Below are 26337 nucleotides of genomic sequence, written 5' to 3' on the forward strand. Positions count from 1 at the left end.
TCCTCCGAACAGCAGACGTACCGTCAGACTTTTTTTTTTAATCAAGCCGCAGCGGCAAGAACGGTTTTCCAGCTCGAATTCATTCTAAGTTCCCATTTGGGAAGAAAAAAAAAATCCAGGCGGGTTTTATTTTTAATTTTAAACCCGGCCAACTGCCCCGGTACCGCCAGCATTTCGAATTTTTTTTTCCCCACGTAGCCGCTCTGTTGAAGGGGTTTTGAGGGGGAGGGAAAAGGAAAACTCTCGGCATCGCTGATTTCCAGAGATCGTATCGTGTCAGCCTTAGATGGCCAGCTTCCCAGAATTTGTCAACGAGAATGAAATAGGTAAGTTCGGGGGTGGGTCGTCGTTGGATAATGGGCGAGGGGTGACCGCCCAGCGCTGGTTGGAACTGGATCCGAGCCTGGGGAAGGGAGGGGTACACCCCCCGTGCTGCGGGGCTGCACAGCCACGTTTTATTTTGGTGGGAGGGAGCGGCGGGGGGGTGTGGGTGCAAGTTTACTTTTTATTGGTTGGGGGGAAGGTGGGGCGAAGGTTTTACTCGAATCTTTTTAATTGCACCAAGGTGCCAGGAAACGCCTTCACTTGGTGGAATGCTTCCCCGCTGACAAACGTGAATTCCTTATCCCTGCTTTTGTGCAGTTTGGATCTTGGTTTGAAAGTGAAATGCTATTTGGCTGTCAAAAATTACCACCCCCTCCCCCGACTAATTGTTCTTTGACATTAGTTAATGCCCCTGTTACTTTTTTGTGCCGTTCCTCTCTTTCAAGTCTTCTCTCTGTAGTGTATAGTTCAAAAATTCTCTCCAAGTTTAAAAGCTGTAGTGTTGAATTTCACCATGCTGTTGTCTGTACTTAGAAGCATTTTGGATTAATATTTCTTATCATTTTCTGCTCTTGAAGATACAATTTTAAAAAAATAAACTCTTGATAGTGAAGCAACTTAGTACAAAATATTACTAGTGGTTTATTATTGAAATCTAACCTGGAGTGAGATTTTTAAAACATATATTTGGAAGGATATTGTTCGCTGTTATGCTGACGTGGTATTGAGACTTCATTGTTGAATCACTCGATTTAATTAATGCAAGATACTTGTCTGTGGTCAATCTGAAACTAACCCTTGACATTTATTGAATTTTCACTGAACATTTCTTAACTATTTATCTGCTGTCCTCTCTCTCTCCCTCTTCCATTTGCAAACAAAAGTTCTCAAGGAGCAATCTCTTTGACAGTTTTGTTTTTTCCTAGGCTCTTGTGTTAATTCCCACCCAGACTCTGCCACCTTGCTTGCTTTTAATACCACTCTTTTGATTAATCTTTGGTCATGCACTGAATCATGCTTTGACTTAGCATTCCAAGTCTTTGTGCCTGCCCCAGACCCCTTTTCTATTAAGAGCATATTTTCATTTCATGAAATTTGGTTTGGTTGAATCTCTGAATGTCCAATTTGATTTCCTCTGTAGTAGAAATCATATACGATCATAAGTCTTTAAAAATGTATCTTGCTTTTGGCGTTCACTAAATCCACCTTCTACCAAAAGTCCATGACTAGAAAATGTCCTTGTGTTTATACCCTGCAGTGCCAACCATGCTCCCACAGTTGTTGCTGTCATTAGCATAAAACTCTTTTGCTTGATCAGCTTGGAGATAGACTCCTCATGAACAGAGTTGGCTACTTGGACAGAATCTGCGAAGAATTTTGCTGTTGCCAACAGTTGCAATGTGGTCCCAATTTATTGTGAACACAGCGAAGCCTCCAGAAGGTGTTATTTTCTCTCAGGCTACTTTTAACAATTTAAGACTGTATGCTAATAATGGTTTAGAGTATATTGTGGTGCGGTAGCACCTTCACTTATAAAATAAGTTCTGTGGTTGGCAGCAATCTGCACAAGCAGCAAACAATTGTTGTTTGAAGGTATTTCTGTATATATTCCTCTATTTCACATCAAAAGTAAGATATTGTACTGGTAGTGTTCATGTGGAATGTGAAAATTTGTATCCTGTATTATTCGTGCCGAACATAGTGATTGCATTAGGTTTAAAGTTCATTGTTGTTATGAAGTTTCAGCTGGGGCCAGCCAGAGATCTTCATGGTTTCTACATAAATGCTGTGAGGTGGCCTTGATCATGAAAGGGAGTGTGGTTTGGTTGTATCAGTACAATGGCTTGTTGCATTGTGGTATCGTGCATTGGTGTTACAAATGACGTATGTTAATAGATGAAGTATACAGCTGGTTGGCTTACTTTCTGATATGTTAGTAGCACGATTTGTCATTCTGGCCAATGTTTAATATGTATTTGGATTAGAATAAGAAATTGGTGTACCCTTGGCCAACTTCAAATTGAAGTAATGATCCCATGATGCATTTACTTAAAAGCATTCTTCCATGGATGCTGGAAATGTTGAGGGGGGAAAAAAGTGCTGGACATGTATAAGAATTCTGGTAAAAATCTGAGCAAAGTGAAAGAGTTCATGTTTTGTTTCAAATACAGCTCTTCAGAACAAGTGGTTTACCATTTGATGCAGTTTATTATTGTGCGAGAGAAATGGAGAAAGGTGACCAGTGGTGTTCCACAGGGGTCAGTGCTGGGACCATTGTTGTTTGTAATATATATAAATGATCTGGAAGAGGGCACTGTTGGTGTGATCAGCAAGTTTGCAGATGACACAAAGATTGGTGGAGTAGCAGAAAGCATAAGGGACTATCAAAGAATACAGTAGAATATAGATAGACTGGTGAGTTGGGCGGAGAAGTAACAGATGGAGTTCAATCCAGACAAATGTGAAGTGATGCATTTAGGCAAGTCTAATTCTAGAGCAAATTATACAATGAATGGAAGAGCCTTGGGAAAAGTTGATGGGCAGAGAGATCTGGGTGTGCAGGTCCATTGTAACCTGAAGGTTGCTGCACAGATGGATAGAGTGGTCAAGAAGGCATATAGTATGCTTGCCTTTATTGGACGGAGTATTAAGTATAAGAGCTGGCAAGTCATGTTAAAATTGTACAAGATATTGGTTCAGCTGCATTTAGAATACTGTGTACAGTTCTCATCACCACATTACCAAAAGGATGTGGACACTTTAGAGAGGATGTTGCCTGGCATGGAAGGTGCTAGCTATGAAGAGAGGTTGAGTAGATTAGGTTTGTTTTCATTAGAAAAAAGATTATGGGGGTACCTGATTGATGTTTACAAAATCATGAAGAGTATAGACAGGGTGGATAGAGATAAGCTTTTTCCCAGTGCGAAGGATTCAATAATGCGAGGTCATGCTTTTAAGGTGAGAGGTGAAAAGTTTAAGGGGGATACACGCGGCAAGTACTCCACACAAGGTGTCTTTAACACGTTGCCAGCAGAGATGGTAGCGGCAGGCATGGTAGCTTCATTTAGGATGCGTCTGGACAGATGAGTGAGTAGGTGGGGAGCAGAGGGATACAGATGCTTAGGAATCGGGTGACAGTTTAGACAGTAGATTTGGATCGGGTCAGGCTTGGAGGGCCTGTTCCTGGGCTGTAAATTTTCTTTGTTCTATGTACCTTAACTTTACAGTTTTTTTGTCAAATGATGGGATGCCCAAGCCAATTATCTGTTGACTTTAGAAATTGTTGCACTATACTGGTCTCCAAAAACTAGTTAACATATAGAAGTAATTGTTATCTGTTTAGTTGTCAAAAAATCTATATCCATCGTGCAATTTTGAAGATGTCCAGGAAAATAGTAAGATTCTGGAACTACTGCAGTAGTTGTAGTGCATAGTGTAAACATCAGAGATCACTGGCTGAGTGTTTTCAGGGAGAGGTGAATACATTAGGTGATTTTAAGTGAGAAAAGATGAGGCTCGAATAGTGCATGAACGGCTTGGGCTAAATGGCTTGGCTTTAGGTATGATAACGTTTAATATTTTATTGGTAAATGTTTCATTTTCAGTGCCAATTCAAGGTCCTTGCAAGCATTGACCAGACTTTCATTCCAGTTGCTGAATTTTTTTTGTCTTATTAGTTTTGCTGTGTTGAAGTATGAACCGGAGTTGCCACTTTCTGCCCAAGACTTAGTCACAGAATCATAAAGTTATATAGCATGGAAACAGAGCCTTCGGCCTAACTCGTCCATGCCAACCAGATATCCTAAATTAGTCTAGTCCCACTTGCCAGTATTTGGCCCATATCCCTCTAAACCCTTCCTATTCATGTACCCATCCAGATGCCTTTTACGTGTTGTAATTGTACCTGCCTCTATCACTTCCTCTGGCAGCTCATTCCATACACTCATCACATTCTGAAAAAGTTGTCCTTTAGGCTCCTTTTAAATCTGGAGACGAGAATTGTGCATAGTATTCCAGTAGTGGCCCAACTGATGTCCAGTACAGCTGCAACATGACCTCCTAATTCCTATGCTCAATGTACTGACCAAAAAAGGCAAGCATACCAAACACCACTTTCACTACCCTATCTACCTGCGACTTTACTTTCAAGGAGATATGAACCTGTGCTCCAAGATCTTTGTTCAGCAGCACACCCTAGGACCTTACCATTTAGTGTATAAGTCCTGTCCTGATTTGATTTTCCAAAATGTAGCACCTCTCATTTATCCAAATGACACTCCATTTGCCACTCTTCTACCTATTGGCTCATCTGATCAAGATCCCGTTGTACTGAGGTAACCTTCACTGTCCACTGCACCTCCGATTTTGGTGTCATTGCAAACTTGCTAACCATACCTGCTTTGTTCACATCCAAATCATTGGACCCAACACTAATCCTTTGTGCATACCCCTAGTCGAAGTCTGAAAAGCAACCCTGCACCACCACTCTGTCTTTTACGTTTGAGTCGTTCTGTATCCATTTGGTTAGTTCTTTCTGTATTCCATATGATCTAACTGTTAACCAGTTTACCATAAAGAACCTTGTCAAATGCCTTACTGAGTTCCACCTCCCCTCCGCTACTCTGCCTTCTTCAATCCTCTTTGTTATTTAAAAAATCTCAATCAAATTAGTGACACATTTTCCCATGTACAAAGCCATGTTGACTATTCCTAATCAGTCTTGCCTTTCCTCAGGATTGCCTCCAGCAACTTGCCCACCACTGACATCAAGCTTACCGGTTTATAGTTCCCTGGCTTTTCCTGATCTCCTTTCTTAAATAGTGGCACCACGTCAGCCAACCTCCAGTCTACCGGCACTTTACCTGTGGTGAGCGATGATACAAATATCTCCGCAAAGGGCCAAGCAACCATTTCACTAACTTCCCACAGAGTTCTAGGACACCTAATCAAGTCCTAGGGATTTATTGACCTTTATGCATTTTAAGACATCTGGCATTACCACCTCTGTAATATGGACATTTTGAAGGTGTTGCTATTTACCAATGAACCTCGTTTATCCAGCAGTCGATTGTCCAAATATTGGATTATCTGGCAAGATCACAAGGTCCCACTACTTAGCTAATCCACATTATCTGGATTTAATACTGCCCGCCCGTGTCCTTCAGCTAATCATGGTTCCTCTGTTCTTCCCCATTCTCTCTAACTTCCATATGCTTATTCACAGTAAATGCTTATGCATAATACTTGTTTAGTATCCTCCCTTTCTGCTGCATTTCCACACTTCTTCCAAGTCGTCATTGTTCATGTTAGTCTAGGCAGTGCGGGGGCAGTTTTGCATGTCCAGCAGGTGTACCTTGCAGCATGTCATTGATGATTCACTGATTAATCTGAACACATCTTTGTTCTTTTTCTGATCTGCCTTGCCCTGATTAAAGTCCTACCTGTGGCTTCTCCTTGGTAGTTTCGAAGTTGTGCTAAATAAAACTGTACTTCTTAACTGGTGTTGTCTTCTCGAAGTTGAATGTTGCCTTGTTTTTATTTACAGCACAGGCCCGGCTTATTGCTGACCTTTGGGCACCAGTTGCCCCGTTTGAGCAAAAGTCTGGCCGTGAAACCTGGACTGTGGCTTTTGCACCTGATGGCTCATATTTTGCTTGGTCGAAAGGACATCGTGTAGTAAAGTTGGTTCCTTGGTCTCTGTGTGAAAATAAGTAAGTACTCTTTCACTAGACAATACCTTAAAGTTCAGTTTCAAAACAAGTTCTATAATTTAGAGTTGAGACATTGTTATTAATTCTTGATGAAGGGCTTTTGCCCGAAATGTTGATTTTCCTGCTCCTCAGATGCTGCCTGACCTGCTGTGCTTTTCCAGCACCACACACTCGACATTGTCATTCATTGTAAACTGCATGAGGTTTTAGGACATGAACTCCTCCATCAAGAGGAAGTCTTCCTTTGTGATTCCTTCCATTACTTTAAGGACAGGTTTGCCTTTCAATTTGAACATGCAGAGTCAAATGTCAATCTTGTTACCTAAACCTAATTAGGAACAATGTTATTATTTTAATAAATAATACCTACCTTGCTAAATTGTATTACCAAGCATGATCAGGCACCCTTACAAATAAGTATTAGTTGGAAGGAAAGAGCACTGCAGATTTGAATTGATGTCATTCTAATTCAAGGTAGTCAGCTAGTGATAAAATTATGGCACTGAGTCAGTTCATTCCTTGGTCATCGGTGAATACTGAAAATTGAAGTTGCTGGAGAAACACTGCAGGTCCGGCGGCATCCGTGGAAAGAAAGCCATGTTAACGTTTTGGGTCTGGTGACCCTTCTTCAGAAGCCTGCACATAAGCTGTGAGACCTGCGGAGTTTTTCTAGCAATTTGTTTGTTTCTTATTGAACTTAGTTCTCATTGTATTTACTGTTTTACTCTATTGTCTTGGACTCAGTGTTACTGCACCAGATCTTGTGCAACAAAGATCTTTGTTGGTTTCACAAAGTGCTGTTTTGTTTTCTGGTCAGACATTGATGGCAGTTAGATTATCAGTTTTTGTCGTAATGTGCTTGTCAATAAGTTGACAACTGACGTGACAACAGTAATATGTTTGATTTATATTGGTGCTGATGCAGCTGTTTGTATTCATTAAGAAGCTAGAAGGCCCACAATCTGTTCATACAGGCAAATTTATTTAGTAAACCATTAGTGTAACTGTCATCGGAAACCTTTTAAAAACAACCTGTGATGTGAATATGCTAATTTATTTTTGTTTAGAAAATGATTAACATTTTAAATCTGGTAAACACAATTTTTTAACTTAGTATGCTGTTGCCCAGTTGACAAACTTACTGTGATACAGATCATGTACTGTAATTGTGAGACCTTGGTTTGTTTACCCAGAGACATTTTTGCTGTTTGAATAATTTGTCGCATTGTATTATCTTTCTGGAATATTAGTTCTTGTAATTAATTTTAAACCTTATTCTTTCCAGAAGATTGTATGATAATGAGCATGATAATGCAGTCAATAAAATTCTCAGGAAACAAAATGGCTACAGTCAGAAGAATCACCCAGAAGAGCACACTATAGACTGTGGTGATATTGTGTGGGCCCTTGCTTTTGGCTCTTCTGTACCTGAAAAACAGAGTCGCTGTGTGAACATTGAATGGCATCGATTCAAATTTGGCCAAGACCAGTTACTGCTGGCGACTGGCCTGAGCAACGGGCGTATCAAAATTTGGGATGTGTACACAGGTAACAAGATTCTCTTAACTGATGATTAGACACTTCATCAAGTTAGCAATACAGATTGGAATAGTGTAATTATAATAAAGCGTACATGTCATTGTCACTTCATAATGCCCACAGATTACAATTTAGAAACAAAAAATAATGAATGCAGGCCATTTGAGTATCCCATTTAATTGAAATCTTAAGTATCTGTTTATTAAAGGCTGTTTTAGTGTAATTTTTATTTTTTGGGATTGAGCAGCCTTGTCCATTTGTCCCTAAACAGTGATTACTCATCTACTATTTAACCTTTGATTCTGTTTGTTTTTAACTCGTAGATTCTTATCCCTTCTTAATGATGCCACTTGGATTATGTCTGTTGCATCAATTTTGGTGCTTTTAGGCTGAGATGATTTGAATGCCTTTTATACCCTGACAATTGGGAAAACTTTAATCTCAGTGGTGATTTGATTCATTTGGTTACTTGATCATGTTGTGTAGGGTGTCTTGTGTTTTTGATTGATGTGGAATTCTTTCAGGTGTAAGACCTGTCATATTACCACTTCAATGTCCAAAACCCAGTACTCCTTCCAGATGATGTAATTTACTCGTTTCCATCTCGAATACTGACCTCACTACTTGTATTGGAGAATCCAAACAGACTTGGTAGCTGCAAAGTATCGGCTCATTCTGTAAATGTGGCCTTGACTGTCTGCTGCTGGGGCTAATTATTAAATGCCTAACCAGGTGAAATTCACAGATTGTATTTCAAGTTTAGAGCATGTGTTGACTTAACATGTGAGGAAACATCAGCAAATTTTCAGTCTGACACTTGTTTTTTTTTGTCCCCCTCTTATCTGGTTCAGTTGTAACTCTGCATAAGTAACTTTTTAACATGTTGTAGTAATGCATTTGTGTCCCTAATGAAGGAGAGCACCAATTACGTGAAGCACTAATTTTTAACAAACAAAACGTACCTCTCTATAGAACTATTAACAGCTGTTTGTACATTACATGGTGCGGCACAGGCAAAGGAAAAGTCAAAGGTAATAATCCTTTGATTTCTAAGGAGAATGCAACTGTCAGTTACACACCTGTTAATTTCAGGTGGCCAGGTAGTGGAATACTGCTGTGCATTGTACGCTCCTAATTCTGAAACTGCTGGAAATTCAGCTTGAAATGGAAATCCTGCCTAAAAAGAGCAGAATTTTTTCAACGATCCTATTCTTTACCAATTTGCATGTTTAAAGTTGACCTATCATAGGGCACGTTTTATCTGTTTGTCTTGGATCCAAACTCTCTCAATGCACTTGGCTGTCACAGACCCATTCATGCAATTGTGCATTTCTGTTTCTTAATTGCAAACGTGCTGATGTTTGCAATCTCACTTACATGACTTTAATGATTTGGGATAACTTCTGAATTCCTTTTAAGAACCTCCTAGAAGTTTAATGTTAAAAGAACTATTAAAAACATAGTACTCCAACAGTTTGATAGCCAATAAACTGAGGGCCTATTTTGCCAATCACATTGAGCTCTGAAACTAATCATTGCCTTTAACTTGACCTTTTTAATGCATCAGCAACTCCTCATCTTGCAGGTAGATTCCTTCTTAATTTGATGGATCACAATGAAGTTGTTCGGGATTTGACCTTTGCACCTGATGGCAGCCTTATCTTAGTGTCTGCATCGAGAGATAAAACTCTGAGAGTCTGGGATTTGAAAGATGATGGTATGTTTTTAACACTGCGCCTACATCAATTTTGAGGGCTTTTCTTTAATAGCAACTAGTTTTGGTCATGCAAATTGAGTAATGTTAAGCCTAATGGCATGTTGGCCTTTAAATCAAAGGGGTTAGAATACAATCTGCTGCTTCAGTAACTTGAATGGGTAAGCTAGTTGGTTTTGAAAATATTGGAAGGCATTCGGTAGGAAAAATGCACCAACATTTTCCGCTAAGGCAGGGACTCCACAGCAAGGGAGCATCTTTATAATCTGAGTTTGACAGATGACAAAAATTGAAAAGTGTATTGGACAGTGAAGCAGTTTACTCCAGAATACAGTCGGAACTTGATCAGATGGGCTGATGGAGTTTGGTTTAGATAAATGTGAGGTGTTGCATTTTGGTAAGGCAGATCAGGGAAGGACTTTCACACTTAACGGTAAGGTCCAAGGGAGTGTTGCCAAGCAAAGAGATCTTGGGTTCATAATTACTTGAAAGTGGAGTTACAGGTAGACTGGGTACTTTTACCGTTAATGGTTAGTGCATTGAGCATTGGAGTTGGGAGATCATGCTGTGGCTGTTTGGGGCATTGGTTCAGCCATCTTTGAAATATTGAGTTCAATTCTGGTCACCCTCCTATAGGAAGGATGTTGTGAAACTTGAAAGGGTTCAGAAAAGATTTACAAGGATGTTGCAGGGTTGGAGGATTTGTGCTATAGTGAGAGGTGGAATAGGCTGGGGCTATTTTCCTTGTAGCGTTAACGGCTTAAGGGGTGACTTAATAGAGGTTTGTAAAATCATGATGGGAATGGTTATGGTAAATAGACAAGGTCCTTTGCCCAGGGTAGGGGAGTCCAAAACTGGAGGGCATTGGTTTAAAGTGGGGGGAGAAAGATTTAAAAGGGACCTCAGGAGCAATGTTTTCATGCAGTGGCTGGTGCATGTATGGAATGTGCTGCCTGAGGCAGTGGTGGAGTCCTGAATTTCTGATCATAAGGGTATTGGAAATGGAGTTGAGGTACTAAAAAAGAGTTAGATTGGTGGAATGGACTCAAACCTTTGAATGGCTTGATCTGAAACTTTTTAGTAATACATTTTACCATTAGTTGCTGGCTAACCTGAACTAGCAAAATATTTAAGAAACTTTAAATTGATTATGCAAGTTATATCTTAACAGCAGTGAAATGTTTCAATCAGAGCATGTATCTTTTGCTCCTCTGGCTTAGAAGGTTCTCAAATTCTGGGTTATCAACCCAAGGTATCAAACTGCCATGTGATCAGAGTTTGGGAAGTAAGTGGTTGTTGTGTATGCTTGCTAGCTCTGACTTGTTGACTCCAGATTGACCTTAGTCTTTGTTAAAATCCACTCCCTCCTCCACTGACACTCAGTAGAAGCAGTTGTACTATCTTTGAGGAGAAAGTGAGGGCTGCAGATGCTGGAGATCAGAGCTGAAAATGTGTTGCTGGAAAAGCGCAGCAGGTCAGGCAGCATCCAAGGAACAGGAGAATCGACGTTTCGGGCATAAGCCCTTCTTCAGGAATGAGGAAAGTGTGTCCAGCAGGCTAAGATAAAAGGTAGGGGCCCCTCCCCCAAGTCCCTCCTCCCTACCTCTTATCTAAGCCTGCTGGACACACTTTCCTCATTCCTGAAGAAGGGCTTATGCCCGAAACGTCGATTCTCCTGTTCCTTGGATGCTGCCTGACCTGCTGCGCTTTTCCAGCAACACATTTTCAGCAGTTGTACTATCACCAAGCATCGCAGTAATTCATCCATCGGCAACACCTTCCAAACCCACAGACCAATTCTTCAATCTTGAAGGATGAGGGCAGCAAATACATGGGAGTACCACCATCTGCAAGTCTCCCTCAAACCTCTTGCCATCCTGACTTGGAAATAGATCACCATTCCTTTATTTGCTGCATCAAAATCCTGGCGTTCCCTGCGTAATTGACATTGTGTGTCTGCTTACAGGACATCAGTTGTCCAAGAGGCAGCTCACCATTTGTGGGCGGCACGGTGGCACAGTGGTTAGCACTGCTGCCTGTCAGCGCCGGAGACCCGGGTTCAATTCCCGCCTCAGGCGACTGACTGTGGAGTTTGCACATTCTCCCCGTGTCTGCGTGGGTTACCCTCCGGGTGCTCCGGTTTCCTCCCACAGTCCAAAAATGTGCAGGTTAGGTGAATTGGCCAAGCTAAATTGCCCGTAGTGTTAGGTAAGGGGTAAATGTAGGGTTATGGGTGGGTTGCGCTTCGGCGGGTCGGTGTGGACTTGTTGGGCCAAAGGGCCTGTTTCCACACTGTAATGTAATGTAATGTAATCTAATCTAATCTCAAGAGCAACTGGAGGCAGTCAATAGATGTTGGCTAGCCAGTGATGCCATACTTGAAATTTTAACAAAAAAATTTTCCAGGGGCAGGAGCTGCAGAGATGCTATAATGAATGAACTAGCCAGTGGTTCGGAGGCTGTTCAGTTCATATCTTTAAAGTTTGATTCAGTATGGAATTTGGCATAATTTTGAGTTTTGGAGCTGCAAGGTACATTTTTTACCATAAAAGCTTCTTTCCTGCTTTGGGTTACATAGACAAATTAGATTGCAAGATTGATCTGCTCTTCTAAGGAGTAAGTTTGACTTTTCTCCACATGGAACATTTGCTTTGATTTATACTTTTTACTTGACCTGGACCATCTGAAACTTTGGGTTCAATTATCTCTTAAACAGGCAATATGGTGACTGTACTGAGAGGACATCACAACTGGGTGTATTGCTGTGCCTTCTCTCCAAATTCAAATATTCTCTGCTCTGTTGGAGCTGGGAAAGCGGTACGTGTGCAAGTTCCTTTTTTTGGGGGGGAAAAGAAGTGTTGTTTGATGCATTGATCGTGGTCCTTATGAAATAGCATGCTTTAGACTCTATAAATCAATTTGAGGTAGAATTTGCTCGGTGTCATCAAAATATTTGTGCAAGTTATTGCATAATAGTGTTGCAATGTGGAAAAAAAATTCTAAACTCCTAACTTCGGGAATGTTAAGTTCAAGCTTTAGTGGTGGCATTAATGTTATGCTAGTCTAGTCCTCTGGCTGTACAATTAATCATATTGTAAGCATATAATGCCTATAACTGAGTAGTTACTGAAAGTTGCTTGTATAGATGAATTTCTGGCATCTTGCTACAGAGCATGCATGCAGAATATGTTTGAAAATATCTTTCCGGTTTGACTATTGGATGTGACTTCATGTATGCACTGATTTGAATAAGAATTTGCTACTTCCTGGTGCTGAACCAGTATTCAACTATTAGTTGTAATTTTGTTCCAGTACCTGTAAACACTACCTTTTCTTGCTGTTGAAATAATTGCCATTAATTTGCTGTGAAAGACGTCTTGAGGCTTATTTTTATTTCCTACATTGCTTGTTGCTAAGGCATAATGCAATACCTCCTGTGGTGGATTTTCTCCTTTCCTCAATATATGTCTCATAACTTATTGGTTTTTTTCTCTAAATAAGAGGATAGACTAACCTGTTTTGAGGCCTCTGTCAGATAAGATGAAGAGAGGCATATTTTTGAAACTGGTAAATTACTTTATCTCTAACCGCAACACAAGCCATGTTTGCACATCACATCTTGATTCTCCCAGTGCTTATTGAAGATGTGTTTGAGCAAGTTAGCTTGTCAGTCAGACATTCAGCCCAAGAAAGAAAGTGTACTAAGAGGAGGACAAAGTGAAGCCAGGAACATATTAAAAACAAAAGAAACATACTATATGGTGAAGATTAGTGGGAAGCCAGAGTATTAGGAAGCTTTGAAAATCCACCAGAGAACGAGTAAGGGGAAGGATATTGAAATGAGAGTAAGGCACTTAGCAATGCAAAAGAAGATTGCAAGTGTTTTCTTTAGATATATAAAAGGTAAAAATGGGCATTGGACTGCTGGAAAACGAGGCTGGAGAAGTAGTAATGGGGAACAAAAAATGGTGGAGGTACATTTTAATCAGCACAGTAGAACTTAGAGTCAGGGGCTGAGATGAGTGTACTGGCTGTCACTAAGCACAAGGTGCTGGGGAAGCTGAAAGGTCTGCAGGAAAAATCAACTGGACTAGATGGATTACACCCCAAAGTCCTGAGGCACTGGTGATATGTCAATAATCAGTGAAGTCAGGGAGAGTCTCTGATGACTGGAAAATGACTGTAACTGTTTAAGAAGGGTGGGTGGCAGAAGACAGGAAACTATGGGTCAGTTAGCCTGACTTCAGTCAGTAAGATTTGAGAGTCCATTATTAAGGATGAGATTCCAGAGTATGATTCCAGAGTATGAGATTCCACTGCATGATAAAACAGGGCATGGCTTCATCAAGTGGATGTTACATCTGTCCAATCTATTAAACTTGTTTTGGGTAATGAGTAAGTGAACATTATTTGTTTGGGTTTCCATAAGCCTCCATGAGGCTGCTAAATAAGGTTAAGAGGATTGGCTGCCTGTTGAAACGCAGAGTGTGGGAGTAAAGGGGTCTTTTTAAGGATGGTAGCAGGTGACTAGTGTAGCTGTGTAAGGCTGAATGTTGGCACTGCAACTAATCATGTTAACAATGTGGAAAAAGGAATGGAGAGTCTTGCTGCTCAGTTTGCACTTGGCAAAGGTAGATGGAAGGACAGGAAGTGTTGAAGAAACCGGGAGGTTGCAGAAGGATTGAACAGTTGGGAGAATGGGCATTGAAGTTACACATGGACTACAATGTCGGGAAGTGAGATTTTGCACTTCGGTAGGAAGCGTATAAATGTTGACCCTTTCTAAACCGAGGAAAGGCTTAGGAATTCTAAAGTACAAAGGGGCTTGAATCTCACTTTAGGATTCTCTTGAGGTAGGCGAGACAAACGTGCAGGTTGAATTGGCAGTTAGGAAGGCAAATGCAGTATTAGCTTTCATTTCAAGAGGGCTAGAATGCTAGAGCAGAGATGTACTGCTGAGGCTGAAAGGCTCTGGTCAGACTGCATTTGGAATATTAAGAGCAGTTTTGGGCCCCACACGTAAGAAATGATGTGCTAATGTTGCAGGGATTCCAGAGGAGTTTTACAAGACTGATCCTGGGGATGAAGGACTTGTCATATAAGGAGCGGTTGAAATTATGGCTTTGCTGTACGTGAAGAAGTTTAGAAGGATGAGGAGGGATCTCATTTAAAACTTTCAGAATTCAAGATAGAGTGGATGTGAAGATATTTGTCCTAGTTGGTGAGACTAAGACCTGAGGGCGCAGCTTCACAGTGAAGACACGACTCTAGAACTGAGATGACGAATTTCTTTAGCCAGGGGACGGTAAATCCATAGATCTCCTTGCTGCAGAAGGCTATGGAGGTGATGTCATTGAGTGTCTTTAAGTCAGAGAGGTTCTTGATTAGTAAGCATATCAAGGGTTAAGGGGCGAAGGCAGTGGGATGGATTTGAGAAACACATCAGCCGTGATCAAATGGTGGAGCTAATTCAATGAGCCAAGCAATCTATTTCTACTATACTCATGGTCTTACAGTTGAATTCTCTTAAGAGCTTCATTGCTTAGATCACTTCCAAGTTGTATTAATTTTTGTGGTGTAATAAATGACAATTGTAACTGCTACTGATTATGCACACTGTATTGTAAAATTATCAAAACTACATTGCTGGGGAAACTCAGATTTGGCAACAGATGTGGAGAAAAAACAGATAATGTTTCAACTCCTGTGACCCTTCAGGCTCTAGAATTAAATTCACTAACTAGGCCATGGAGGGAGGAGAAGATCAAATCAGGTGCATTTCATCTAATGCTTGCACAACTTATTAATGACCCAAAGAAACCATTTGTGTGCACATACTCAAGTTAATTTAATCTCTCCTTCATTTTTTAAACAGTCAATTTAAAAGCATTTGAAAGTTCAGAATGATTGGATGCTCCTTTTCAGATTTAGATTGCATTTTAATTGCTTTACTTATTATTTCTTTGTTTCCAAATGTTGGATTTCTGCCTTACAAAGAATGTCCACCTGCTATATAAATGCATATTTTTGATAGTGTAATATTTGCAGTTGTGCAAATTTTTGTTCTCAACATTTTTGTGGTATTATTCAGTATCACATGATCGCATCTATAACAAAAGATGCTTCAATTTTGAACAGATTCCAAAATCCAATAGTCAAACTGAACCCTGAATAATACAGGCAGCACGTTAGTCTATCTTAAAGCTGTGGAAAATCAGTTCATATTTCAGGATTTTTCAGAGTTGGTTAATAAAAGCAGAAAGCCAACCAAATTAAATTGACTTAAAACCTGTAATTGTATTCAGTTGTTTTCATATATAGTAAAAGGTAAACTCTTCTGAACTCTTTCTCACTGCAGTATTAATTGGATCTCTGCTTATTTTAAATAACTTCCTGAAATGTAAACTTTGATTCTGCATCTTTGGCAATTGGCACCTTTTAAAGGAATGTTGAATGTAGTTTTATAAGTTTTTTGTATCAATTCTAATGGACCACATCTTTGTATATCTAAGTTCATAGCTAGAAGTAGCTCAAATTGTAAATTTTAAATTATCTTTTCAAGTTGTTAGAAAGGACTTGTTTACAACATTGTCATCAAATGACTTCACTAAGCACTTTTTGTCATTGACATTACCCAAGAATATAGCGACCTCAAACATTTGAAATTTGTCAGTTAATGTTTAAACTGATCATTTCCTTCCATCCACCAAATATATTTAAAGATTCATGTTTAAATATATTTTTGCAAGCATGCTTATTCAAGTAGCCTGTTTAACTATATTTTCATGTTGGGTGCCCAGACAGTGGACTTTTAGCCAAAAGGGATGTTTTAACCAAGCCTAGTTCCTGGTGGTCCATTTATTTGTAGGCATATAATCCTGCTGCACCATTGAATAAGATCCTGACTGATCTGTTTTTCATGTATTGCATATTCTCATCTCTCTCTTCCTCTCCTCACACTTTTTAAAATACTCTGCCAAAACAAGCAACTTCACATTTTCCCACATTATGCTCCATCTGCCAGACTTGACTCATTCAACCAATCTGTTTGCAACCTTCTATGTCCTCTTCACAGCATACTTCTCCCTATCTTTTTGCCATCCACAAATTTAGCCTTTGCTTTCCTCATCTTAAGTTGTTTTCAGAAGCCATCATTGCTAGGATTAAGAATTTTGTTGTTTGAAAAGCTGAATGGCTTTCTTCTGTGTTATATGTGCTGTTTTGGTTCTGTTTTTTATTTTTATCATCTTTTCCATGGCCCTTATCTTAAAAAAAAAACAGGTCACTTTTGTTGGCCCTTTCCAAACTACAAGTGAAATCTGGACTTTTGGTGTAATGGCTGAGTTTCTCAGTAAGTAGTGCACTCCTTCAGTCAGCTATCTGAAGAGCCCCATTTAATAAATTGCAATTTATTATATTTGTAATTTTTCTTTGTTTTCTTTGCCCTTGAGTAATGGCAGTTGAGCTGATCTACTTCAAATTTAGGTCTTGCCTGTCCAGTCATGCTGCACAAAAGGTGCAGAAAGAAGGACATTGGCAATAGTAGTAGCTGTGCAGAAAGGAAGCATCTCTTGAGTGCAAGGTACATTCATAAAGTAAGACATAAACAGGTTCTGGTTTATGCCCTTTTTTGTTTTTAGCAAAATTTTATGCCTCCTAGTTTGACAGATTGTGGCAAGTTTGATTCTTATTTACGTGGCTGGGATCTTGATGTCTGCTCTTGGCAGCTACAACTTTCCTATAAATTTACAGAGAATGGGAGAAATTGTTAACTGGCAAGAACATGAGCAGCAAACCCAGGCTGTTTTCAGTGACTATTGTAAGTTTTTGCAGGGCATATCATTTTCAAAACATTCTCTCTTGTGACTTACCTTGGAGTGTAGTCATCTTTCAAAGCCAGAAATGTGAATTGGCCAGTTTCTTTTTGTTCGTAATAGTTATGGATAGCGACGTACTGCTGAACAGTTTAACGGAAACATTTAATCTTTTCCCCCACTTTACTAAGTATTTTTTTCCTCTTTAGATCTCCCGCAGCATGTACCATTCCTGGCAGAGGGTGGGCAGGCGACCTGCTCCCTGGCCTCTGACAATGTTACCAGAAGGTGTGTGAGAGCAGCCCAGGATAACTTCCTTGGTTTTTGCTTTTTTCCTCCCTCTTCCTCCTCTTTGGGAGGGACTTGACTTCAGCTTGGTTCTTCCCCCCCCAGACAGCCCGGGTAAGATCGGGAATGCTGCGTGGGCAATCACAAATGTGAACCTATGTTGTTGAATTCCCATTGGAGCACCAGTCTGCTGCACCACTGGACTACCTACTACAAATACTGTTTTAAATATTCAGTGTGTATGGTAGATCTTTTATTTCTATTTCCAGAAAATATAGAAATGCACAGTGCTGTAGAGTTGATCATTAATGTGCTATAGTTTGTAGATGAAATAAGTCTGCAGTTCTACTTTCTGCTATCCATTATATCCTTTTGGTGAGCACATTGAGTCTGAACTGCACTGGTGGGTTGATAAATTGTCTACTGAGTAGTTGTTATGTTCCAAGAATTCAATTTATAATACTTGGTCTATGCTGTTATGTTTTCGGTCAGGGCAGTGTTAGACCAGTTATGCTGGCTTTGCCTTCTGAGAGATGAGTAGGGGAGCATTGGTTAAGAATCTTGCTTTTGATTGCAGCTCTCTCAGTATGTGTGCATGTGGTGAGTTTGGAGGAGGACAGAATTGTTCTGCGATACACTCCAGCTTGTTGACACATGGTGTCTAGATTAGCTCTTGAGCAGTTACTTCGGCATGGAACTGGAGGGTACCCAGTACCTTAAAAACTCTCCTTGCTTAAGTCAGATTTCAAGAACAAAAGTTGTAAAATGGAAGGAATCACATTTAGTCTGTGACTGCTGCATCAGTAACTCCTTATTTTTGAAGACATGAAAAATGTTGACTATTTTACATTGTATGTAACAGAAGGGAAAGGACAGGCAATAGCTTATTTAAATCAAATTGAAATTGTAACATTTGCTTGACTACGTAATTAACTTGCATAGATGTTGAGAAAACACTGCATTATTTATTTTAGTGTATTATCTTGGCAATTTCAGCTTTTAAATACTTTCAGCAGATTATTTGGAATGACCAAAAGGCAGTTAAGATTATTAGTATACTAAATTGGTCTTGTATGTATTGTTTGGGTGGAAGTTTGGATAATTTTAAAAATCACTTGGGGCACATGTATCTATGCTGAAAATGTGTTGCTGGAACAGCGCAGCAGGTCAGGCAGCATCCAGGGAACAGGAGAATCGACGTTTCGGGCATAAGCTCTTCTTCAGGAATGAGGAAAGTGTGTCCAGCAGGCTAAGATAAAAGGTAGGGAGGAGGGACTTGGGGGAGGGGTGTTGGAAATGCGATAGGTGGAAAGAGGTCAAGGTGAGAGTGATAGGTCAGAGTGGGGTGGGGGCAGAGAGGTCAGGCTTCAGGAATGAGGAGTATGTGTCCAGCAGGCTAAGATATGTATCTATCACTAATTTGCATCTTTAAAACTCTAATTCACAATGATATTGCAACAAAAATCCTTCTGATCTTTACACACAAAAATACGCAGATTTATATGGTGCTGCTGTAACTCTGTGCGCTGCCATGTTTTTACAGGAGTGGAGAAAGCGCATGTTTTATTTTTGTGTTAGAATGATTTCCATATGGCTGTAAGGAGGTGCCAGGCCAAGGCTAGATTGGTTACATGCTGTTGGAAAGGAGTCCAAGTTATGACTGGGTTACTGTCCTTGAATGGAAATAGGGGAGGTCTGTGCTCTTCGACCAATGGAGGGGTATATGACCCAGTAGGTCTGTGGAAAAGTTCAGTTTATATGTCCATCAAAAATATTGCATATATGACTATCGTATACATTTTACGAAGTTTTTCTCTGTAATTGAATCATCTGGTTAATGTGTTCTCATAACTGTAATATATCCCAAAATGTAATATTGTCGCCTCAGTTTTGTGCTGTTTGCCAAAGGATTGTTCCTTTAGGCCGTCAAACATGTTCTTTTCTCTTGCAGTATCTGCTGTTTCATAGGCTCTCGCTCCTGATGAAAACGTTTTGTAAACACACGTGAACTTTAACTCTGAATGGAGGTTCCGTTGGAGTAACAAAATGTTATGCTTAAGTTACCTGTACTGTATTTTTCTACATTTTTGTTTCTGAAGTGTTAAATTTCAATTGGAAGATGTAATTTTTAAAACTGTTTAAAATTGTTTAAATTATTTAAACATCCTTTGTGGATGGTGGAAAGTAAAATGTTGGATATGTTATTTAGAATAAATAGTTATAGCTGGCATGTTTGTAAATATCGCTTAAAAATTTTTAGTTGCAATAATGACACTGAGCATATCAATTTGGAAGTACTGTATAATTTGAAATACTTGATTGCTTGAAAATTTATACTAAACCTGACATTATAAATTAACTAGATCTTGTTTGGGAAGACTAACCATAAACTGGAGCTGTAAACCTCAATTTTCTCATTGCAGGTTTTTCTGTGGAACATGGAAAGCTACACCATGATCCGTAAACTTGAAGGTCACCTTAATGATGTGGTATCATGTGAATTCTCTCCTGATGGAGCATTGTTGGCTACAGCCTCATATGATACACGAGTTATTGTATGGGATCCACATACAGGCAGTATTTTGTTCGAACTGGGGTAAGTGACCGCAGCAACTTTTGTCAGTAATAGGTAATGCAACCAATAATATTGTTATATAATAACACTGGCCAGTCTGAATTTTTTTTTCTCATCCTCTCTTGGGGTGCTGATTCGTATTGGTGTATGGTCTTTATGGGCTTCTACTTGACAATGTTTATATACTTATATCAGTGGTAGGGAAATTATAGGAAAAGATTCTTAAGGGCAGGATTTACACACATTTGGAAATGAATGGCCTTATTAAGGTGGTCAGCATGGCTTCGTGCAGGGTAAGTCATGTCTCAGATCTGAGATTGTAAGAAGTGATTGAGGGTTACGCTGTGGATGTAGTTTACATGGACTTAAAAATATTTGACAAAGTACTTAATGGTAGGCTGGTCCAGAAGGCTAAGCTACATAGATTCACATGAGTTCATTAGTTGATATGAAATTGACATTGTTATCAACAGATGATAGTTGTGGAGAGGAGGTATTTTTCTGATTGAAGGTTTGTGGTCAGTCGTATTCTACAAGGATCAGTGTTTGGTGATTCAAAGGACCTGTTTGTAATATGGATGAAAATTTAAGTGGTCTGATTAGTAAGTTTGCAGGTGACACAAAAATTGGAGTTATGGGTAGTGAGGAAGGTTGTCAATAAGTCAAGGTGTAGATCATTTGGAAATTTAGAGGAATGGCAGGTGGAGTTTAATCCGGGCAAGTGATAAGTAATACATTTTAGGAGGTCAAATGCGTAAGGAAAGTTTACAGTCAATGGCCTTGGGAGTATTGATACCCATGGATCAATGGGATAGGAGTCCATTGCTCCCTGAAATTGGCAAAACAAGTGGATAAAGTGGGCAGCATGCTTCCCTTCAATTGGGGCATTAAGTACAAAAGTTGGCAAGTCATGTTGTAGCTATATAGAACTTTAGGCCACATTTGGAAAAGTATTGCAGTTTTGGTTGCCACATAGCAAAGAATGTGAAGGCTTTGGAGAGGATGCAAAAAAGGTTTGCCAGGATGTTGCCTGAATCGGAGTGTATTAGCTATAAGGAGAGGTTCGACAAAGTTGGATTGTTTTGGCTCGAGCTTGAAGTGATCATATGCTGCAGGGGTTTTGGAGGGTAGTTGGGTGCTTGGAATATCCTGCCAGGGGAGTGGTGGAAGCAAATGTGATAGCAGCATTTAAGAGTCATTTAGACAGACATGTGAACAAGCAGGGAATACAAGGATATGGACCACAAGTGGGCAGATGGAATTAGTTTAGAATGGCATCTTGGTTGGTGCAGACATGGTGATTGAAGGACTTGTTCCTGTGTTCTACAGTTCTGTGTTCTCTAATTCTGAACTTGGTTCGCAGTGTTGCAGCACTGCACTACATGTTTGTTTTTATAAATTCGTTCATGGGTTTTGAGTATTGCTGACTCGTCAGTTAGCATTTGTTGTATGGAAGAAAGTGGTGGGGAATGCCCCTGTGAACTCCTGCAGAACTGTAGAATAAACCATTAGATGGTGCTTGCTTTTACACTTTTGATGTGCTGTGTTACTTCAATGCACTTCGTTTGGAATTTATAGGATATCACAAAACTACAAAGTAGTAGGTCACTATTCGCATAGAGGTGGTGAGAAATTAAATTATTGACTTGACAAAAGGTGTTCATGAAGAGTTGAGCACTTGTGTACCTATCTGAATTACCAGTTTTTGTTAACAATAACCACCAATTAAATTTCTTTCTCAGAAGAATGTAAATTGTGTTCAGGTTCTGGATCTTGTTGATGTAAATTTTCTTGGTACAAACGAAGGTTTATACATGCTAATTAGAGTTGCTGCCATCAAAACATTTCAGCTTTATCACCTGGGAGCCTGAGGTTTTTGGGGTCGGGGAGAGGAGAGGAAAGAGTATGTAGTTGGGTTTATGATTTTAAAACTCAAGCTTCGCAGTGTCTCACATTTTTCCCAACAATTGCCCAATAAACCTACTAGTTTAAATACTTCATTCAGAGGTTTCACATTCTAAAAATGTAATGCAGTGCATGCCTTTCAATTTGTAAAGGGGGAAAGTTAAGATGTTTTCATGAATTGGACCTTTTCACTTTTATCTTTGCAGGCACCTGTTTCCACCTCCAACTCCAATATTTGCTGGTGGAGCAAATGATCGCTGGGTGAAATCTGTTGCCTTTTGCCATGATGGTTTGCACATTGCTAGTATTGCTGATGACAAGTAAGTGGGTAGAATTTCTCTTCTGGAGGAATGCTAATGTCAGAGTGGCAGTGTTGAAGTCAGCAGCAGTGAACACAAGAAGGAGGAGCTTGACTCTTCGGATTGGCTGTTTCCATGTATTTTGTGTGCTGGAGCAAGAATATATATTACAACAGGCAGCTGTACCTCCTTCTGTAGTGCCACATACCTGTCAAAGATAAATGCTCACTATATTTATTTTGGTTGTTGAAAGTCCAGTCATTTAGAATAACTTATTTATATTGGAGTTGGATTCATAAGTAGTTTAATTCTCAAAAGCTGCTTGAAAGATTTTTCTGTTCTGGGCTAAGTGTACCTTTTTTTTTGGTTTAAAATTTGGAATGGAAGTAATCCTGGAACAAGAATATTCTTTCTGTTTTAAACCAGAGGGAATTTACATGAGTTACACCCAAGATTTGGATTTTATTAAATTTTATAAACCTGATTTAAAAGCTTCAAAACAGACAATCTGATATGCGGATGAAAATAGCCCATAGTTTATTTTTGGCTATCCCAACTGCAATTGAAAAAACTTTTATTTTGAAGCCCTCAAGCAGCAAATTCTATCAGTGTTACCAATTGGAAAATTGACTCTATGTATTTAATGAAATTAAACTAACTTTTTATTCCTTGGATAAATTCTCATCATTCCTCTTTGATTAATTTTCTCATCCAGTTATTTCTGAAATGTCTGGAGTAATCTTGGTTTGGATTTATTCTAATTGTGAAATGATTTCTGCTAAAATTTGCAAACTTTGCAGAACTGCTAAGGTCTCAATATGTGGTAGCCCATTTAGGAATGATGAGAAATTTGTGGATCTGTATTTATTAGCCTTCTGCTGTTCCATATTTCATACTAGATTAGTTGTGTGAACTGGCTAATGTTGTTTATTTCAGAATGGTGAGATTCTGGAGGATTGGTAAAGATTGCCCAGCAGAAGTTGCTCCTTTAAGTAATGGCCTATGTTGTGCCTTTTCTCCAGATGGTAGTGTTCTTGCTACTGGGTAGGTATATTAATACCTGACCTTTCATGATGCTTGGAGTTGGTTTAATGTGATGCTGTATTCATTTGCAATTTTCAAATGAGGTTTGCATTCTGAAGAGATATTAGATTCTAAGTGTTAACTGTTGTCCTCTATAGATGCTACTAGACATGGAGTTTCTCCGGCATTTTGTTTTTTCTCCACCTTCTGTAGTATTTATTCCAGATGCTTTGAATTCCGAAGGAAAAGTAAAGGAGTCCTAATTGTTTTGCAGTTGTCCAGTTTCTTTTTAATTCAGATTTGGGAAAACTGTGTTCCCTGTATTACTCATCTCATTTTCAAATTAGTGAGAATGGATATCAGTAACTATGAATATGGTTTTTCTTTTTGGAGATAAGGTTTGTTTGTTGATGGTACTTTTAAGCAAGTGAGAAGATGATTGCTGTCATATCTCTGCCACTGCCACACACTTTTTTAATGTTTTAGTTGCTGACCTTGGATCAAACATTAATGCTACATTTGCTTTATTTTTCTCTCCAAAGGACACAAGATGGTAGTGTTCACTTCTGGGCCACTCCCAGGCACGTCCCTTGTCTTCAGCATCTCTGTCGCATGGCTCTGCGAAGAGTAATGATTACCACGTCTGTTGAGAACCTGCCTATCCCACCAAAGATAGTCGAATATCTAACTTATCGCACAAACTGACCATTTGGAGCTGCGTAGCTTCAAAAAAAACCTATGTCGTATGTTGCCTTTATTGTTTAGATGTAGACAAACGGGTGTATTTTGCTGTCTTTGTCAGCAAAACTTTTATTTGGAGCCTGGTTAGTTCATAACAGATTTTCTTCTGTAAAAACTGTACATTCTGTAAACCTGTACCGTTATATATAAATGTCAGCTTGTACCATAGCTCCTTTCTATTCTGTTTTGATGGTCCAATTTTTTTGTTCTTGTAAATAAATTTTATTTTGTAAATGTATTTTTTGGAAATGGCTGAAAGGTTTGGTATTCAATATTGTCTGCAACTGAAAGGAAAAAGTCATGTCAACTGCCAAAGACTTGTTTTTGTAAGCTATCATTTACAAATGCAGACAAAAGCTGCACTTCATTTAAATGTGAATTTATATTTCCTTCATCTATTAAAGAGAAGTTGAGTTTTATCTTTGGTGTTTTATTAAATGTCAATTGTTGCTGTGTTGTGTAATGTACCTGCAAGTTTACAGTTAATTCCATGTGAGATGGCCTATCTTTATCCTATTTTAGCTGAAAAACATCATACTCATGGCAAACTGTGGATAAGTGATCATGTACATCAAGGCTCTACTTTTGAGCAAACTGAAGTCAAAGCCCACTTTAATTATCAAAGAATCAATCCATCTAAACTTCAGGTTTATCTAAATACGTTAAAACTGTTGCTGTAATTACAAATGTGATGTGTCCCTGAGAATGGGCCCAGTCAAGCTATAGATGTAAAGTGGGAGGCATTTCAATAGGTTATGATTAAACGTTTTGTGCCATTGCTCAAAGTTTGCATATTATGTGGAAATTCATTTCTTCACAAGTTGTGCCATGATCATTTGAATATGTTATGCAAATAAAATTAGAGCTAGGTAACCTGGGTCGAATCAAGGAACCAATCCATCTCCCTTGAATGTCAAACAAGTAATTTGTCAGGTACACACCTCAAACAGAATTGTGAACAAATCTCCACAACTTGTCCAACTAGTTTCTAGTACATGTCCCAACATGACTTGATCTTAGTGCCCTGATCAATTTTAATTAGTTGAACTGAACCATTTGAAATGCTGGTGGGTGTAGAGTTTGTGCTCAGATTTTATTACTCTGCACTTGGCATGTATCAATATATCTTGTTCTTAATTTTATCCAGTGTGTCGTCTCAAATCTTGAAGCACTGTTGACAGGAGTTTCTCAATGTGCTAATATCTGTAATTTTTGAAAACTTTTGGAATGCTTTGAAGATGAAAACTGCAACACGGGCAGCATGGTGGCTCAGCATGAGAAAGCTGGGTACAATTCCAGACTCGGGCAACTGTGGAGTTTGCACAATTTCCCCATGTCTGTAGGTTTTCTCCCACAGTCCAAAGATGTGTAGTTTAGGTGGATTTGCTGTGCTAAATGATTTGTATGTGAGCAAAAGAGGTACAGTTAATAAGTTTGCAGATGACACCAACATTGGAGGTGTAGTGGACAGCAAAGAGGGTTACCTCAGATTACAATAGGATCTTAACCAGATGGGCCAATGGGCTGAGAAGTGGCCAATGGAGTTTAATTCAGATAAATGCAAGGTGCTGCATTTTGGGAAAGCAAATCTTAGCAGGACTTATACACTTAATGGTAAGGTTGCTGAAGGGAGTGTTGCTGAACAAAGAGACCTTGGAGTGCAGGTTCATAGCTCCTTGAAAGTAGAATTGCAGGTAGATAGGATAGTGAAGGTGGTGTTTGGTATGCTTTCCTTTATTTGTTAGAGTATTGAGTACAGACGTTGGGAGGTCATGTTGCAGCTGTACAGGACATTGGCTACTGTTGGAATATTGCATGCAATTCTGGTCTTCCTATCGGAAAGATGTTGTGAAACTTGAAAGGGTTCAGAAAAGATTTACAAGGCTGTTGCCAGGGTTGGAGGATCTGAACTACATTGAGAGGCTGAACAGGCTGGGGCTGTTTTCCCTGGAGCGTCGGAGGCTGAGGGGTGACCTTATAGAGGTTTACAAAATTGAGGGTCATAGATAGGGTAAATGTGCAAAGTCTTTTCCCTAGAGTTGGGGAGTCCAGGACTAGAGGGGAAAGAAACAAAGGACACCTAAGGGGCAACGTTTTCTCAGTGGTATGGGCATGGAATGAGCTGCCAGAAGAACTGGTGGAGGCTGGTACAATTGCAACATTTAAAAGGCATTTGGATGTGAATAGGAAGGGTTTGGAGGGATATGGGTCGGGTGCTAGCAGGTGGGACTAGATTGGGTTGGGATATCTGGTCAGCATGGACAGGTCGGACCGAAGGGTCTGTTTCCATGCTGTACATCTCTATAACAGAAGCATTCTCAGAATAAATTTGACACCAAGAGCTATTAGGCAGCATTAGAGAACAGGTGATCAAAAACCTGGTTGAAGAAGTAATTTGTGGCGG

The 26337-nt window shown here is 39.5% G+C and overlaps 1 protein-coding gene across 4 annotated transcripts; it reads left to right on the forward strand.

Moving 5' to 3' along the window:
• Positions 1 to 5: 5 nt before the first annotated feature.
• Positions 6 to 24352, forward strand: wsb1 (WD repeat and SOCS box containing 1). Of its 4 annotated transcripts, none has more exons than XM_087977270.1 (9): positions 6 to 326; positions 5870 to 6035; positions 7324 to 7583; positions 9160 to 9291; positions 12005 to 12105; positions 19814 to 19986; positions 22077 to 22190; positions 23106 to 23213; positions 23735 to 24352. In XM_087977270.1, exons 1-9 carry the CDS (start codon positions 287 to 289, stop codon positions 23895 to 23897), a joined length of 1257 nt encoding a protein of 418 aa, XP_087833396.1. In that variant the 5' UTR covers positions 6 to 286; the 3' UTR covers positions 23898 to 24352. The 4 variants fall into 4 exon arrangements, with proteins under 4 accessions (XP_087833396.1, XP_043574193.1, XP_087833395.1 ...); XM_043718258.2 differs by having other exon boundaries at positions 10 to 326; positions 7321 to 7583; XM_087977269.1 differs by lacking the exon at positions 6 to 326 and adding an exon at positions 1284 to 1765.
• Positions 24353 to 26337: the final 1985 nt, after the last annotated feature.

The sequence above is a fragment of the Chiloscyllium plagiosum genome, unplaced genomic scaffold (genome assembly GCF_037043375.1).
Source record: "Chiloscyllium plagiosum isolate Xiang-an unplaced genomic scaffold, Cpla_swu_hap1 HiC_scaffold_31, whole genome shotgun sequence".
NCBI lineage: Eukaryota > Metazoa > Chordata > Chondrichthyes > Orectolobiformes > Hemiscylliidae > Chiloscyllium > Chiloscyllium plagiosum.